This window comes from Microtus pennsylvanicus, chromosome 6 (genome assembly GCF_037038515.1).
Source record: "Microtus pennsylvanicus isolate mMicPen1 chromosome 6, mMicPen1.hap1, whole genome shotgun sequence".
Lineage (NCBI taxonomy): Eukaryota > Metazoa > Chordata > Mammalia > Rodentia > Cricetidae > Microtus > Microtus pennsylvanicus.
The window spans coordinates 27434761-27453423 of record NC_134584.1 but is presented as its reverse complement, the minus strand read 5'-3'; the positions used below and the strand labels follow the sequence as shown (position 1 = coordinate 27453423).

The 18663-nt window shown below is 36.7% G+C and overlaps 1 protein-coding gene across 1 annotated transcript in view; it reads right to left on the bottom strand.

The window, feature by feature from the left end:
- The window catches only part of Spef2 (sperm flagellar 2), a 150109-nt gene that overhangs the window by 92824 nt on the left and 38622 nt on the right, over window positions 1-18663 (bottom strand). The window contains exons 8-9 of the mRNA XM_075975903.1: window positions 17202-17389; window positions 9186-9354 (exon numbers count right to left, since the gene is read on the bottom strand). Of these exons, the coding sequence (XP_075832018.1) occupies window positions 9186-9354; window positions 17202-17389 (357 nt within the window). The remainder of the gene's footprint in view (window positions 1-9185; window positions 9355-17201; window positions 17390-18663) is intronic.

Sequence of the window (18663 nt, the reverse complement as noted above, 5' to 3'; positions counted from 1 at the left end):
GAAAGAGAGAGAGAGAGAGAGAGAGAGAGAGAGAGAGAGAGAGAGAGAGAGAGAGAAACACTCACAAAGAGCTGTATTTCCAAGCCAGTGATGGATTTTGAGTCTTTGCCCTCACATCTTGCTAAGGGGGCCTTGTCTGAACCCCTCCAAGAATTCCTGGATTGCTCAGCTACTTTTGGAACTGTTACACATCTTTCAAGACAATGACTTTCAAAATAAGAAGGGTTTGACCAGTACCCTTCTTAAAATGGCATTATATACTGGTGTATGTAAGGCAGAGAAACAAAACTCTAGTGAATGAAATGTTTATACTTACTACATGTGATGTATATTATTTAATTTTATTATATTTTTATTCTGTTTCTACGTATTTGGACCATAAATAATTGTTGTGGCTCACATATTAATTTAATAATTTTCATTCAAAATTTAAAGTATCCAAATACTACCAAATGCAATAAAAAATCAAATGTGTTGGAAAATAGACCCATGAAGTATAGATAAATTCTGAATACTGACTGACTGAGAATCAGTCAATTAGTAATATAGTTTATATGTGCACTAAAATAAACGAGTCATCGCACAGACATATAATGCTAGTAATTTGATTTTTTTTACAATGACAGTTCAAATCTTCAAATAAGACAGACAGATAAAATAAAAAACCAAACTATGAGCAAGCTCAGAAAACATCATTTCTATAAACAGAAGATAGAAAGTATGTCAACAATATGCATGAAATTAGTTGATGTAGAAAGAACTTCTAAAAGAAACAGACTAACAGAAAACTTCTAGAAATGATAAACTCAGCAATGTGGCAGATTATAAAATCAACTTGAATAAATCAAAAGCTTTTCTATACCACAACAAATGTAAAGAGAAGGACTACACTCCCCTTTATAATAACCTAAAAAAATAAAATAACTAGGAAGAAATCTAGCCCAGCGAGCGAAGGACCTCCACAATGAAAACTTTGAACCTCTGAAAAAAGAGATAAAAACACAAACATAGAAAGATATACTCATGGATCGGTAGAATTAACACTGTGAAAGTAACTATTCTAACAATCCCATCTTATTACTCACAGAAATACAAAATCTATCCAAAAATTCATATGCAACCAGAAAGACGCTGGATAATGAAAACAATCTTGGGCAAAAAGAACAAAGCTGGAAGGATTACAGCTACCCATCTTAAATTATATTACATGCTCATAGCAATCAAAACAATATGGTATTGACACAACATGAAACACTTAGACTAATGAGATAAAATAAAAAACTCACACATGAACACATGTGACTTTACTCGTTTAATATTTGACAAAGATAACAAAAACATGCTGGAAAATAAAGTATCTTCAACAAATGCTTTGGTAAGACGATATGTTCACATGCATATAAACAAAATTTGACTCATATTTATCACATTACACAAAAACAAATCCAAATGGATCAAAGATCTGAACCCTGAAACTTGAAACCCTAAAACAGCTAGAAGAAAACATGATACAGGTGTAGGAAATGACTTCCTGAATAGGATTCCATTTGCTCAAGAGGTAAGGCCAAGTGGGACTATATGAAACTTAAAAGCTTTTCCATAGATAAAGAAAAAATTTAAAAAATTAGCTGGAAAAAGGTAGTCCAGAAAAAAGGCAAAAATGTTTTCCAGCTATATTTCACACAGAAGATTATTATCCAGAATATATAAAGATCCAAAAAAAAAAGACGCAATCATAAAAAAAGGCCTTTTCACAAATGGGCCTGGAACATGAATATAGAGGGCTTGAAAGAGGAAAGAGCTGCAAAACCCTGTCTTGAAAAACAAAACAAAACAAAAAGAAAGAGGGAAAAAACAGGGAGGCTAAGAGATATCTCAAAAGGTGTTTATAATACGTAGCAATTAGTAGGGAAATGAAAACCAAAACAAATTGGAAATTTCCTTTGATCCCAGACAGAATGGCAAAAATCAAAGTAACAACTAACAATAAATTCTGGGGGAGAGGGAATGAAGTAGGGTTAATTTACTATTGGTGGGATTGTAGTGTGATACAGCCACTATGGAAGCTGGTGTAGATAATCTCAAAAAGCTAAAACTAAATCTAATATATGACCTGCCTCTACCTCTCCTTGGTATATGCCCAAAGGACTCAGGGTTCTCCTGTGCAGATATTTGTTCAGCCACGTACATTGGTGCTCTATTCACAGTAGCTAGGAAATGGAAATAATCTAAGAGCCATACAACTGACAAATAGGTAATAAAAACATGGTATATACACTAGGGAGTTCCACTGCAGGCAAATGGGTGTAACTAGAAAAGATTGTGTTAAGTGATTTAGTGAGGTCACTCAGACCTGGAAAGACAAGCATCACACGCTCTCTCTCACTGCAGGCACCTGGCTCTCAACCTTCAGATGGGAGTGCAGAGCCCACAGTGACCTCCGAAACAGGAAAACAAAGCCGGACCATTGCCAGGATGGGGGATTAGTGAGCAATAGAGAGGGCATTAGCAGGATACAAGTGATCTGATCATGGAAATAGGAAAAAAAGGGGCTCCTTACAGAGGGGAAGGGAGATAAATACAGAAAAAGGTGGAAGGAGAGTAAAGCAGAATACAAGAGATGTAACAGGGCAAATGGGAAACGGCTCTTAGGGATGGTAAATATAGGAGAAAGAAGGATGTACATAAAATAATATCAAGGACATCTGAAAAAGTCATAAGGAAACATAAGTATTTACCAAAACAAAAAGCTGTATGACACCCATATCTCTGTATATAATTACAGAAGTTTTAATGAATTTTTCTCATCTGGGCTAACAGTTCTCCCACTGAGAGCCAAAGACCATCTAACAAAAACCACAATAGCATACATGAGTAGCCTTCTTTTGAGCTATTGACCAGGACTATCCAATAGACTCCCAAAACATTCAGCCTTTAATTATTGCCCTTGGTTACCCACTTTAGTGGAAGGTAAGTCCCTCCTGCTGAAGATTCCATGTACTTCAGAAACAGGGCCCAGAGACCCCTAAACTTGATTTGATCAGAAGTCCTTCTACTTGAGGAATAGCTTCTGTGGTACCAGAATGTGTCTTGCAAGTGCCCAAAGTAAAAGCAACCAAACGTTTTACTCATGTGCCTATGAGCCACATAAATAACCACCAGGCCACAATAACCCTATGGGTATAGCAATGGCAAACATACCTTGGTGATAACGAACAGCTCTGTAATTGAACTTAAGATCCACTCAACATGAGGGAGACCATGCTTGGTTCTGAAAGTAAAGTCATGATTATTGAAGGAGAACCTTTAACCACCAATTTCTGAACCAGCATAATCCCTGACAGCAACCAATAAACATTTGCCCTTATGACCACAGTTAAATGTACTCTTTATCCCTCATCAAGGAAACTTCTCTTTCTAACAGATGGAGACAATTACAAGAAACTATAACCAATCACAACACAGAGTTGTGGAGTCTAGTCCCCACAGATACATCCACATAACACTCCCACACTTAAGGCTTACTGAACATTGCAGAAGATGGGGCGGAAAGATTTTAAGAGCCAGAGGATCAGGGTGTTTGCACTGAAATTGTGTCTCCTAGTAATGTCAGAAGCCAAACTATAGAATCTCACCAATATGATTGCCCAAATGTGAGCTGAACAAGGAAAACACTAGTGAGCATGGCAAACTGGATGGAGAAAAGGCCATGAGGCTTCAACGCTACACAAAGAACTGAAGAAGTCTGGGAGCGGGACAAGTGGCCTTTCCCAGGGAAGAGTGAATCAATTGGTTGATCAGTACCAAATGGTCAACTTGACAAAATTACATACAGCATTGTATAGACTGTAAAATTTCATTTGGAACATGTATATGTATACCTACACATTTATGCATGCCATGATGGTAAGAAGAGAGGTGGGGGAGAGAAAGATAGGATAGAGAGAGAGCATGAATATGAAGGAGAGGGGGAAAGGCATACAAGAAGGTTTTGAGGGAAAATAAGCAAGGAAGATTAAATTATAGTTCCAAAATTTTTTAAAGAAAATGTTTACACTTTAAGTCCTCTGATGCTCCCTAAAGAAGTACATGTTACAAAAGGAGCCAAACAAAAGGATCTATTAAGTGGGTTAAAAACTGTTCAAAGCTGTTACCACAGAATGCTAAGAATCGACTCCAGGGACAGAAAAGGAATCCCAGGGAAGTATGGGTATTATTTGTATTGTTGGTTATTTAATAGCACTAATTAATTGTAACGAATGTAGTGAAACTGCAATACCAATTATATGTCATGATTGATTTGAAATTTGTATCTCCCCTGAAGTCCATGTTAGAATTTCATAAGCAACACAACAGTATTAAGAAGGTGGAGTGTCTTAGGAGGTAAACAGGCTCTGGGGTATTCATACTTAGGAGGTTCAGGATTAGAGCTTCATTAAAGCGTGTAAGGAGCTGAGCCCCGAGGTGAGCGTGAGTGCAGAATTCTCAATGGTATGTTGGAAGTGGGTACTGGACACTCACCAGACACCAAATCTACCTGCAGTTTGTTCTTAGAGTTTCCCATTTCCTAAACTATATCAATAAAGTTTTGCTTTTTGCAAGTAGATAATAAAGAAATAGACCATTTTTTAGGAAATCATCTCCATTAAGCTAAAGAAATGCTTTTGAATGGCAGCATAAAGCATTTCTTTCGAAATGAAATAAATGTAAATAACTTATTAATGTGTGACATCTTAAACCACCACAGGTACAAGAAGAAAAAGAAAAGATAAAGCCACGTTTAAATATAAAAGTGAATATGAATAATTCAGTTTTTAATTTTTTTTCCTCAGAAAGATGATAGCTAAAAGGTTTTAATTTTTAACAAAGGAGGATCCTCAAATAAAACAGATGAATAGGGACCATCACTGAAGGCAAAGGGAATCCGGTGTCACCTGTGTTAGCATTAGCCTAAACCTAGGGCTGTAAATATTTTTCCCTGAGGGAGTCCACACTCAGAAACTGCCCTGCTACACTTATACAGCAGAAACATCATCCATCAGAAACTAAAGTGACTACACCGAAGATGCCAGAGAAGATATAAGAGGTGTCAGGACCGAGGTAATTGCAAGCTGGAAAGGTGGGAAGGTCTAAGCACCAGGGCTGAGCCAAGGGTCCAGGAGAGGGTGTGTTGATTAGGTAAGATCTTCTCTGTGGAAGAAGTTGTATGTGACCTGGTTGGTCTATGTCAGACTCCTAGAAGGGAATTTCCCTCAGGGCTGCTAAACTAGTTTAAAGAAGGTATCAGATGACCGACGTACATGCAAATCAGCTGTAGACACTCCAGATATTTAGAGAGATCAGCTACCGTGCTCCCAAGCCTCTAAGTCCTCTTCCATGCCAGCTTCATTTTCATTTTCTAACCTCGTTTTGACCCAGCTTACTTTGCCCACCAGCTAACTGCAAAGGACTTGGCTCCATCCCACCTCTGCTCCTTCATGTTTCTGGTCTCTTGAGAAACAGTTTCAGACATCTTGCTTCTAGGTCTGAAATCTCAACAAATCCTTGCCCCAGATCTCTTGGCTGACCTTCTTGCGGTAGGACTTGGTGTACAGAGAGCATTAAATGGGATGAAACACACCTCTTGCTGCTCTAAACTACAAGTTCTGGACCCAGTATTCTAGTCATTGCATTTGGGAACTTTGGCTCTCCAGAGGGAAAGCCATGTTTCACAGAGAAGCGGGGCAAGAATGAAGCTTTTAGTCCCTCTTTGGCTGTCATTGTCGTCTCTCTCCATTCCTCCTTTCTTCCAACTACTCCAAAATGCTGAGGCTTTATAGGTGTTTCATAACTCAAGTTCATGCTAATGACACAGGATTGTCAGGAAAAGCAGAAAGGGTGTTTATTTATCTTCCCTAATTGCTTATTCAGCTCATGGGATCTGATAGCCACACGGGACTTCTGGAACCCTGTATGGGAATGGTTTAATAACCAGGTATCAGTGGAGTAAGTGCATTAGAGAAGGTGGCAGAAAGAAGAAGGTGATTAACATGCCTGCAATTTTACAAAAGAACTCTTATGGGATGGGCTCTGTATTGGAGGTTTCAGAACAGTTTTAAATGTTGTATTTACTCAGGGAAGGGAGCCTGGCAGCCTTGATATGTTGCTTGATTTCTAATCAGGGATGGGTGTGGTTGGGTATTTCCTGGACAGTCTGGCCTTTAAATTCCAGAGGAGTCTGAGGTTGGCAGAAGGGATGTACCTCCAGGGTAAAGCTGGAATCTACTGCCAGGAAACACAAACTTGGCCCGATAGTCAGTCACAAAGGAAAAACTGAAGTAGCAACTGTCTCACTTGCTACCTGGAACTCCATAGTGAATTGAAGAATATTTTTACTAGATTCAAGATTATAGGTAGCCAACACTTTGGCCTGTAACTTATTCCATCCTTTTTTATTCTCAGTGACCTGGAAATGTAAATTATTCTTGGTGCAGTGATGCCTCTGTAGATGCAGACTCAATGGATGTCGAAACTGATAGCTATAACTCCTAAAGTCAGTCAGTAGGCAATTGTTAGTAAGATGCTGTGGAAGAAGACTGTTTCCAGTCAGAACCATAGAGAGGACATCATTTGGGATTTTGGAGGGTCACAAATTCAGCAGAATGAATCATGGGTCTGTCTGCTATCTGTGACTGTGCTAGTGGTTATTCTGGAAGGGTTGGGTGAATACCTGGTACCTGGTTGAGCCACTCCCTATGTCTATTGGGTCTTAAGAGTGCCTTCCTCCTTTTTGCTAAATAACTCGGTCTCTTAAGCCTATTGCAATGGCCTGGGATGCCCTCTGCCCCAAGGATGGCTGTTTCATGATGCTCTTCCTTCTCAGCAGATAGGAAGATTTCTCGCAACATTAGTTATTGGCTAGCACTTCTACACAAGTCGCCATTCTAGAAATAGAGCATGATTGTAGGTTACCAAGGAGAGTATGAATTCTTAGGGCCCTGAGCTCAAACATGGATGATGTCAGTTCTTTAGGGATAGAAAGTATGGATATCAATAAAGCATGCCAAGAATGCAAATGCTTCTGAAGATCTGCCTTAACTTCTAGCATTAGAAATCCTGAACAAATTTAGCAATAGCAAATATAGGCAAGCAACTATCTATGATCTAAACCAGGATAAACTATCCTTCTGTATAGAAGAATATGAAGACTGATAACACATTTTATGAGTTGAAATATTTATTTTCCTGTATGTAGAAATATTTAGATAAAGTTCTTCAAAAGAACAAAGTACTCATAATAGTAAACAATAACTAAAAAATCAGTTTATTGGACAATCTGCATAGGACCTAATTTAACTCTGCAGTTAAAAAACACAAAGTGCATAAAGTAGGAAATTGCAAGGGAATTTTCATTAAAAGAAAAACAGCAAAGGCACTACACAAAAAGAATTGCACTGACTTACAGATGTTCACAAAGTCCTAACAAAACTCAACAATTTCCTGCCAAACAAACATGCCAGGGGCCTCAGGATGTGGGTAAGACAAGCTTGTTCCTGTGGTAAGCATTTCCCAAACAACGAGAATAGTTAGAAACACAGAGCCTTCTTAGTGGTGGCCTACCTGTCTCCTGAGTTATGAGAAAAAGAACAGAGTCAACCAGACTGTTCCAAGAAATAACTGAGCAAAAATACTGAATTATGAATCAGCCAAAAGCTGTCACATGACTCTGCTTTAATTGGACTTCTTAATTTATAATGGGAATTAATACCTTAACATAGTTTGATATTTATCAAATAACATCTTTTCCCATGAGACATTATCTTTTGGGTTGACATATAAGGTGCACATACAGTTCCACAGCCAAACTAGATAAAATCTATATGTAGTTCTTAAGTTTCTACTTAATCCAAAATAAATAATCCTATCAAGGAAATAAATATATATGGTCATGCAATTAAAATAAGATTTACATTTAATTTCCCATAATCTGATATCTTTTCCTTAATTTTTTTTACCAGAGTCTTAAATTCCTTTAATATCTACACATCAGTGTCAGTTTGTTCATTTCCCTGGTCATTGCCATGAAGTCATTTTCTGCATTCATCTTTATAGTAAATGTTAATAACTATTCACTATTTGTAAATGACTAAGACTAATCCCCCATCATTCATTCCTGTTTTCATACTGTATTTGCTAACCTTCTAGAAGTCAGTGCTAGTCTAACAATAATATTCTCATTCTTTACTCCATGGTTGTGCATTTATCCGGAAACTGCATTCAAGAGCCACCGCTTTTATAACATTATAAGGCAGAGATGAAGTGGGATGTGGAGAGTTGAGTGGTAAAAAAAAAATGAGTATGTATTACTTAAATCCAATACACCATGCATTGGACTAAACCATCAACATTCACCAAATAAGATAGGTACATTATTATTTCATAAATTGAGGTACCAAATGTCTTTAGTGCTTAAGGATTAGATACCTGATATTTATAGACAGCAGTGGACAACGCCACTGTTTTACCCAAAGGTTTCTAGACAACTTTCTAATAGGCCGTGGTAGTATTTCCATTTCCTTGAAATAAAAATGATTTCTTTGAACTCCTCTCTTAACTCAATATAAAGTATATCATAAATTGTTATAAACCATATATTATATGTATACCTATACCAATTTATCAGGGGACTTCATAAATACATATAATTTAAGCATTAAATAAAAAAGAACTAAAAATAGATAAAATGTACAATTTGTATCCAATATTCTTGTTATTTGCATAAAATGTTGTATGAATTTATGTCACTCTAATTCATAACCCCCTTCCTTTCCATCTTGCCTGCAATAATATATACTACTGAGATAAATTGCTTTGGAAATGATCTTTTAACAATGATTTTTGAAGCAAAGGTAGAAAGCTCATAAAAGAAAAATTCTAGTGAGGTGTCCTTCTGACATTTGTTTGCTCAATGTATTATAGTTAATTATTTTTAGACTGCTCCAGTTTACTGTGAACAGTAGATAACAATGATAAATATTTTGAACAGGTAAAAGTTAGTTGTATATATATGAATTAATATAAGAGAAAATGCAAATATAACATGTCTGTTTTCACTAATAGGAATCAAGTAAAATACCACAAATTAACACTAAGGAAAAGAATTTATATTGTCCGAATCACTCAGTTTATTCCATATTAGTATGTACCTTATATTCTTCATAATCATTTTTATCAAGCAAGTTCCTTTTGTCCAGCTCTATAAGATGTTCCTCAGTGGGTTCTGTAATCCCATTTTTAAGAGAAGCCTGTTCATAGATGGGTTTTCCACTAAAAAAGAGTTCTTTCCAATCGTGCATCATCTTATGTGGAATAAGACTATTGGGACAAAAAGAAGAAAAGGGAGTAATGCATAGTTTAGTGACATACACACTTTAATCACTGGGTCTTTTTTTTAATCCTTATATAAATGACTCCCTTCATTAGACCCAAAGGGAAATGATTAATTCAAACATGTTTAAAGGTTATCACATGTATAATGTCAGAATGATCACATACATTAGACTTTTCTGTAACGATGATATGCACATAAGTAAACTGTTAAATTAAAGGAACCTTGGTATGCATTTATTCTAGTCATTGCTTACAGAAGTAGAAAGCTAGATCATTTAAATTATGTCTTCAGATTGCAGTCACTTGATACCAATGCTGGGAATTACAAAGCCTAAGTTTCTGGATCACTCTCGCTGCTTTAGATAACTGTTCTTCTACACCACAGACAATGAGAAATGTTTGAAGAGTCAGTGACACTCCGCAATGTTTAAGTTCCAGACATTTCATAAAACAGAATAGGGAATGTAATTTGTAGCCTCCAAAAGCCAGCTCCAGGAAGAAAGGCAAAAGTAATTACATAAACAAGAGATTCAGCTGAGAATTATACAATGTGAAAATGTAACAGTGTGACCTGACCAGATTTGGGGGTTTGAGAAAAGTCTTTTTGAAGAAATGTCTCCTAAGCTAAGCTCTAAAGAATGCCTCAGAGGCAGTCAGGACAGAGTGACCAGAAAACATCTCTGAGAGGAACAAAATGTGTGAGAGAAAGAGGTTGGTATGACTCTGACAATGTCTCTTTAAAGAAAAAAAAATGGTTCATCTAGAATTTGAAATCACAACTCAAAAATTTGTATTTACAACGTGGATGGTACTTGAAGGAACGCTATGTGACAAACCCTGATACAAAAGGGCAGATATTCTATGCTTCCCCGAATAGGGCGTGCCTAGAAAAAAATGTATTTGAAGACATAAATTAAAATTGAGACCATCAAGAGCTGGAAGAGGCAGTACCTGTTATTCAACAAGTACAGTTCTAAAAATCTTTCCTGGCTATGTGGTCAAGGGTCTTAAAAATCAGCTCTCATCATCTTTGCATCCATTCTCCTTTCTTACTCTATCACTTATTGAGTGGAAGGCTAAAATTACCTTCCTTCCTTCTTGCAGGGTTTTAATGTTCCTTTTAGTGGTGATTTCAGTACAACATTTGTGGGGGTTCTCTGGCTTTGTAATTGCAATCCATTAAATTACTCCACTCACAAAAAGAAATGGAAAAAAAAAACAGCTATCTGGTCTTTACTGTAATTTTTCTCACACAGAAGGATGCAAGGACAGCAACAGCTAAAAGGACTAAAGCAGAAATGCTTTTGAATTCAGCCTCTCTAGAATTCACGAATATTGATAGGCAAACTTGCTTCTCAGGACTCTGACCTCACACTCCCGGACCCAAGGTGTTGACTGACTTTCCAGGGAAGATACTTGCAGGGACTTCTTGCATAAATGTCCCCCTTTCTTCTTAACTGTAATTCTTTTTTTAAAAAAAATTATTAATCCTTAGAGAATTTTATACAATATACTGATCCTGTTCACACCTCAATTCTCCTGTGTCTGCCCACTTCCACTCTACTTCTTGTCCTTTTAAAATTTTTTATGTGTTAAATTGGAAATTGAATTACAACACTTTCTTTTCCCATCCCTTTCATCCTCCAGCCCCTCCCAGCTTGCTCAAACCTCTCCCGCACCCTGTCACTCTTAGGTTGATAGCCTATTTTTGCCTATTTTTATTGTATTTCCACTCTCACTACTTTGCTAGACAAGCATTTTACATTTTTTCTACCTACAATCCCTCATCAAAGAGGCTTCTCTTCTCTTTACAGCAAATGGAGAACATCACAGAAAACCATACTTGGGGAGGATGTTGCGCTCCCCAAAATTAAAGGATTGTGAGGAGCCTAAGGACAACCGATATATCTTCGTCACAGTGCCTGCATCTATGCCTCAGAGAATGTCCCAGAAAAGGAGGCAGACATAGTGTAAGAGTCAGGGTATCTAGGGATGTACTGTGAAGCAGACTTTACTAGAAATTGCTGCAGAAACAAGACCTGAACAATGCTATAAATAGAATCATCTGGTACACAAGCTGTGGGGATTGGCTTTTCATTTAGCACAATTATCTGGAGATTCAATCAGAGTCTCATGTATCAATAATTTATTCTTTTTATTGCCCAATAAATGTCATGGTGTGTGAATATATATATATCTCACAAATTAATCATCACTTGCTGACAACATATGTGTAGCCATTGGTATTAGGCTATTACTTCATGGATTCTATCAGCATATGTTCATAGGATTTTGTGTCAGTATACACTGGAAACTTTTTAGGGAAATGTCCCCATGCTAGTTGCATATTCAGCTTTTTAGGTAATTTCCAAACTATCTTCCAGAAAGGTGTTACCTTTTTACCCTTACTAATGATGAATAAGTGATTTTCTAAATATCAATGAGAGCAGCGTTTGGTGTCATTTTCCCTCACTTTAGACATTCCGCAAGTGTGAATGATCTTTCACTGCATTCTCAGTTTAAATTTCTCTAATGACTAATGAGACTGAAATTTTAAGTGTATTGTTCAGTAATATGTTTTACTTTCCTTGATGCATGTTATAGTTTGGATTGATTTTGTTTTGTTTACTAGTAAAATTTTTTTCTGTATTTCTTTCTGTTTCTTCAACTTACATATTTTTCAGTAATTGTAGTGATATTTCATTTGCATTTTAATAAATAAAGCTTGCCTGAAGATCAGAGAGTAAAACGGCCCCACTGGTCAGCCTCACAGACCAGGCAGTGGTGACACATACCATTATTCCCTGTAGCCACACTAATTTGCCAAAGAAACCAGGCGGTAGTGGTGCACACCTTTAACCCCAGCTCTAGAGAGGCATATAATATGGGAGGAGACAGCTCTCACACACAGTCTCAATCTGAAGATTCCTGGAGGCAGACTCACCATTTTGCACTGAGGTAGAGGTAAGAGTCAGTGGCTGGCTGTTTGGCTTTTCTGAACTTCAGGTTGAACTTCTTTATATGTCTCTGGATTTTTATTAATTGTGCTACAGGTAATTTCATATATGAGTACAGTGAATGTAGAACATAAACAACTCACTCCATTCTCCATCTCCTGAGGGATTTCCACCCTTATATCATCCTCCTCCTAAGTTCATTTCTTCTTCCTCTTTTCTTCCTTTTTCTTCCTCACAATACCCTGAGATTACAATTGGTGCTGTCTATATGCACATGGATAAATGATCAGCAGCTGAGGCGTGGACAGCCTATGCATGGCCCACACAACTGAATCAAACTGACTGAGACCTCATCACTTCGGAGCCGTTGGCAGGTGACAGCTTCTGAAGGTAGATAAGTCATTGTTTTCCTTCTGCAACTTTATGAATGCACATCATCTACCCTTCCTCTGTTCAAATTGTTCTATAAATATTCTACCCACTTCTATGTCTTATTGTCTTTTTCAAAGCAGCTGTTTAATTTTATAAAAGTCCATTTTTTGACTTCTATCTCTTGTACAGCAAAAAGCTTTCCATTGTAAAGAAATATAGTCTGTCATGTTTTTCTCTTACAAATCATGGCTTTGGTACCATGTCTAAGGCCTTTTTGGCTATTCATAGGACAACAAAACATTTCTCTCATGTGAAGAATTTTATGCCCTCTTTTATAGTTCCACTGAAGACTTACTTTCATTTAATTTTTCATGTTATGTGAAAAGTATATTACAGGTTAATTAAATTTTTTATTTTTTGTACCTGTGAATATCTAATTGCACCAGTATTATTTCCTAACAAGGCTGCCTTTATTACATCAAAGTACTTTAGAATCTTCGTCAAAATCAGGTATGTCAGTTTTTGGTGATCTGTGTTTGGGCTATGCTATTCTGACCAACTGATCTGTGTGTTGGCCCTTCTACTAACAATTCATACTACTCAGTATCTCATGAATCACAGAACTGGTGTGTTCACTCCTTCTAATACATTCTTCCTTTCTAGTTACTTTATTTCGCATATGAATGCAATAATAGTCTCATCTATATTATAGCATAAAGGGGTAATAGTGGTTTCATAAAGTGAAATGAAATTTGATTGTTTTTCTTCTCTGGAAGGCATGTGATAGTTGTTTTGGAAATGAAGTTTAGCTATTAATGTTTGGAAGAAATCTTCAATAATAATATCTGGGACTGAAATTTCCTTTTGAAGACTCATGAAATTACAAATTTAATTTCCTTAAGGGTTATAGGCCTTTACAAATTCAAGCAGTAACTGAGTCTGCCAAATTTCATGGAGGTGCTTTACAACATCTGTTTTCTGAGAAGTCAGCTCATCTCTTCTGTTAGCGCAGTCAAGTGTGCTCCATCATTCACACGCGTCTTGCTAATCCTTCTGGTGTCTAATGGCTCTGAGGTAATATCCTCGGCTTTCTTCCTGATGTTCATAGGTTATATCATCTCCATTTCTTTCTGCTCTTTATTATCTCCTTCCTTTTCACTTTGGGTGTATTTCCCCTTTCTTGTTTTAGATTCCTGAGGTACCAGTGACAGGGATGCTAAATTAATATTCTTTTTAAGACTAGTTTATCCTGTAATTTTCCACCAGCACTGCTCTTGCTATATCTTAAAAACTTTCCTGTGTTGTATTTTCATTTCATCTCATTCAGTATACTTTTATATTCCCCTTAAGATTTCCTATTAGCTCTGAGGATTATTTGTTTAGAAACGTGTTCTGAATTTCCAAGTACTTGGAGTTTCTCCTCCATTTTTTATTCTCTGATAATTTCATACAAAGAGTTCAGACCACATTCACCCTCATCCCTAATCCCTCCCGATCTACCCAACTTTTGTGTCTTGTTTTTACACATTAAGTCCAATTTGTACTGTCTAAATATTCACTAATGTATGGCCTTCTGCTGGAGCATGGTTGAAATACATAGATTTTTCCTTTGATTCTATTCCTCAAGGATCATACTCCAAGTTTGAAGTGTTTTCAGTTTGTTGAAGTTTATTCTATGTTAACAGTTCTCATTCTGTAAGTCTCAACTCTTTTTGGAGTTACATACCAGATATCCTGCATATAAGATATTAACATTATGAATTGAAACAGTAGCAAAATTGCAGTTATAAAGTATCAATGAAATAATTTTATGGTTGGGTGTCACCACAACATGAGAAACTGTATTAAAAGTTCATAGAATTAGGAAGGCTGAAAACCACTCTATCTATGGCCTGGAATAGTGAATTAGTCAAGGTTCTCTAGAGGAATATAATTGATAGAATGTCTGTCTATCTATCTATCTATCTATCTATCTATCTATCTATCTATCTATCTATCTATCTATGTTCTTCATCATCATCTGTCTAGTTTATTAGAGTGGATTACAGGCTGTAGTCCAGTTATTACAACAATGGCTATCAATGAAAAGTTTAAGAACAGAGTAGTTGTTCAGTCCACAATGTTGGTTGTCTCAGCTGGTCTTCAGTATGCGCCCAGATGCTAAAGTAGGCTCTAATGTCAGTGAAGGAATGCATGTGCCAGCAAAAGTGAAGGCAAGCAGACCTAGAGCAATAGTTTCCTTCCTTGTACTATATATAAGTTGCTCCTAGAAGGTGTGGGCCAGATTAGAGGTAGATCTTCCCATCCCAAGAGATCTGGATTAAAAGTGAGTCTTCCAACTTTTAATGTAAATATTATCTCATTATTGACAAGTGTGGATAAAAATCCCTAAGTGTCTGACACACAAGGAAAGGAGACCACTGCAGCTCTTGGGAGGAGACAGGAGTTTTGCTTTCACAGTCTCCATAGCTTATACTGCAGAGATCTTTGTCTCCCTGGAATGATCCTATGAGGCCCTCTCTGACACACGCCATTGAGACTGCAAGGGTTTTCTACCATGCCCAGGTGGAAATAGAAATCCATGCTTTCTGCTTGATCTTCCTGTCACCATCCTGATAAATAGGTGGCTTGTTTTGTTTTGTTTTTTTGAGACAGGGTTTCTCTGTGTAACAGCCCTCGCCGTCCTGGAACCAGCTCTTGTAGACCAGGCTAGCCTCAGACTCACAGAGATTCACCTGCCTCTGCCATTCAAGTGCTGGAACTAAAGGCCTAGTGTCCCTTTTTACATTGCAAGGGTCCATAAAAATACCTACCCTTGTTGGCATGAGTAGAGGTGAGATTATAATCTTGCCCATGAAATTTAAGTAGAAAACAGTTGCTATTTTCTAAAGCTTTTCAGTTTTATAACTTATTTCTTTATTGGAAACCTTATACCATTAATGTATCAGAAGCAGAAAAAATATCAGGTTTTATATAGTATATTTGAAGCAAAATTAAAACACATGGAGGCCAATACTTCACAATTTGTTAGACCCAAGTCATCAACCACCTGAATTTTCTCTACATTCACTTTTTATGTGGTTTATGGCTAGGGGTTTAAATGTATTTAGTGGGATAAACAGGGATATGTGGATTTATTCTACTCATCCCCAAACAGAATTTGGTTTGCTTTTGTGTCTTAAAATTATGGACTTTTATTTGCTTAGATATATCTGTGTCTAATTATATACTTTTTTAAACCTTTGATTGATCTTATTTTTTTACATAAAATTCAGTTCTTGTAAAATAATGTTTTTAACTACTGTAATGTAATGTAATGTCACTTTTCCTGTTTCATTAATCACTTCTGCATATTTTTGTCCTTAAAACTATATCGCAATTATATTTCCTGTATATTATATAAGTTATTATATATAATTATACATAATAAAATATGGAATATAACAAGAAGTATTATATTAAAACTTTACTATTTAATTCCTTCACTTTTGAGTATAATTTACTTTCTATTTATTAAGCTGTAATGTAATCATAACTTCAAAATGATCTCATTGCATGATTGCATTTAATAAATGACTTTAGAAAGCAGACAAGCAGATAAAACCCTCTTTACACATAGGATTGATGGGATGCTTTTCATCTTCTCCGCTGATTCCATGAGTCATTGGCTCTTGTTCTTGACATTGTGAGATCATAACAAGATCTCAACCTGTGAACTCTAGTTGTGTGCCAGCTAATGGATTACATGACCCTTGTGCTGTGGACTCACTTCAAGTTTTGTTCCGCTTTATCTTCTAGCAAGGCATCGTAAATAATAGGCCTGTGTGTCTAGGTATTACGGTTTCCTGAGAATCTTGACTGGGGACTATCTCCACTAGATGCAGTACACAAAGAATATACTTTTGTCGAGGTAACTTGAGAAAACTCTCCGAATGCCATGGAAAGTTTGGTATTGTATAGAACTAGAATAGAAATGGAGATCACATAGCAGATTGTGTTTCTCTCTTTTCTTTAGAACTAGGAAGGTGGGGACAATAAAGGAGGGACCTGCTGCCTAACTATGCTTCAACGCCTTCCTTATTGGTAACTTCTTACTCTAGATTTACGTTATTTAAATTTTCTACTTGAATTTATTATCCTGGCTTTTCATTTTTTAAATATTTTGACTACTTTATTATAAATATGTTGATTCTTTCTAGACAAAAGGTATTACAGAAACAATTTGATTATAAATAAATAATTCTCTAAATAATTTCGCCCTCCTGTAAGTGTGAAGGGTTTCATAAATGATAACTGTTGTCTTGGCAACTAGTTTAGACAGAACTTATGAATAAAGACATGTCCTTGCTCTAAATCATCCGAGAAAGTAATCATGGTCCTAGCCTCTGCCTCCCATTCTCCATTCATGAAATAATCTTTACCTATTGGTGGCATCCACTTGGCAGTCTTACCGTTCTCCTGTCTGCAGTGACTGTTGTGTTCATTTTGCAAAGTGATACTTACTTATCTGTCAGCAACCTGTAGTCTGCCACTTTAGTGCACAGATCAATGATTTGATCCAGTATTTCTGCACATATCCCATAGTGCTTCTCAAAGCGTGCTTGAGCTCTTTCCACAGCGATCTTCTCATGGGCTTCTTTTTCCCTCAAGGTTTGTTCTGCGAAATCAATCTTGGCTTGTTTGGCAAGAGCCTAAGAGGGCAAACATGAACTCTAAGTAACTATTATTATGCAATTATTCATATGAAGTTAATGTCATAATACAAAAAGTAATCTTTAAGTAGAATGAAACCCCTTTTATATCAGGGTTTAACTGATCAAGAGTCAGTTTTCACTCCTTAACACACATCATGGGCTAAGCAAAGGCTGTGTCTGTTAAACTCCATGTTTAGCTCATCAGCAAAACAGACTTCCGAGGGAAGTGGTGTGGATGGGAAAAGATCAGTGTCATAAGAATAAATTGGATCTTTGGCTTTCCTGAAGGTGTTTCGATTACAACATCTGATAAGAGCCAAATGTCCCAGAGAGACGGTTAGTCTGGGTCAGCTGGCCCTTACACATCTGTGACCAGGCTCCCCCTCACCAGGAACACACGCTTTGACGACTGTACTCCACTTTTCAGTATTAACTTACTGACTGGCTAAATATGAGGTAATTAGATTTTAGTGCCTTGAGATAACAGGCTTGACACATTGTAAGTGTGGTTATGTCCTTGCTGCTTTAGTCTTTATAAATTTATAACATTCATTTGTAGAAACATGCATGTCCACAAAAAGCAGTTAAATATTTAAACACCTTATCACCTACTTTATTTGTATGACAGCAATCATTTTGCTTAAATCATTCTTTACATAAAACACTGGCTAGCCAAGCTGAAAGCAACATAATGCTTAGTTGGAGAGATTCAAAGGATCAAGTGCTGCCTTAAGGAAACGTTACCAGCTGCTCCAGCAAGCAGATCAGGTGCTAAGCTGCCTCACTAATAGGATCCAACTCCTGTGATTTAATTCAGCCAGTAGAAAATAGAAATAAATGTGGGTTTCTGAGGAACTGCCTACAAATTCAAGCCCCAGCTTGTACACAGAATTCAAGTTCAAGTTATTTGAGAACTCCAACAAATCATTTATCCCCCTTAAGTCTTAATTTCTTCAAAGGAGGGCTACTAATAATTTTAGTATAGTCAGAAAAATTAACTGATCCATTTCATCTGAACGAGTAGTTCTTTTCACAACACTGCTGATAAGTGATAAGATTAATGATAATAGATTGCTGTGGAAAGTCAATCATTTTTTTACTGTTATGTTCTTATTTCACATATTTAATTTCATTGGCATGGATAACATTTAAGATCAATCCAGCATATTTGGTAGATTCAGGAATGACACTAGAATTTTTCATTGCTGCCTTGTTTCAGAGGCCCTGTGCCCATGTAGAGTGAATACAAGTGAGACAAGGAGCTTTATGTT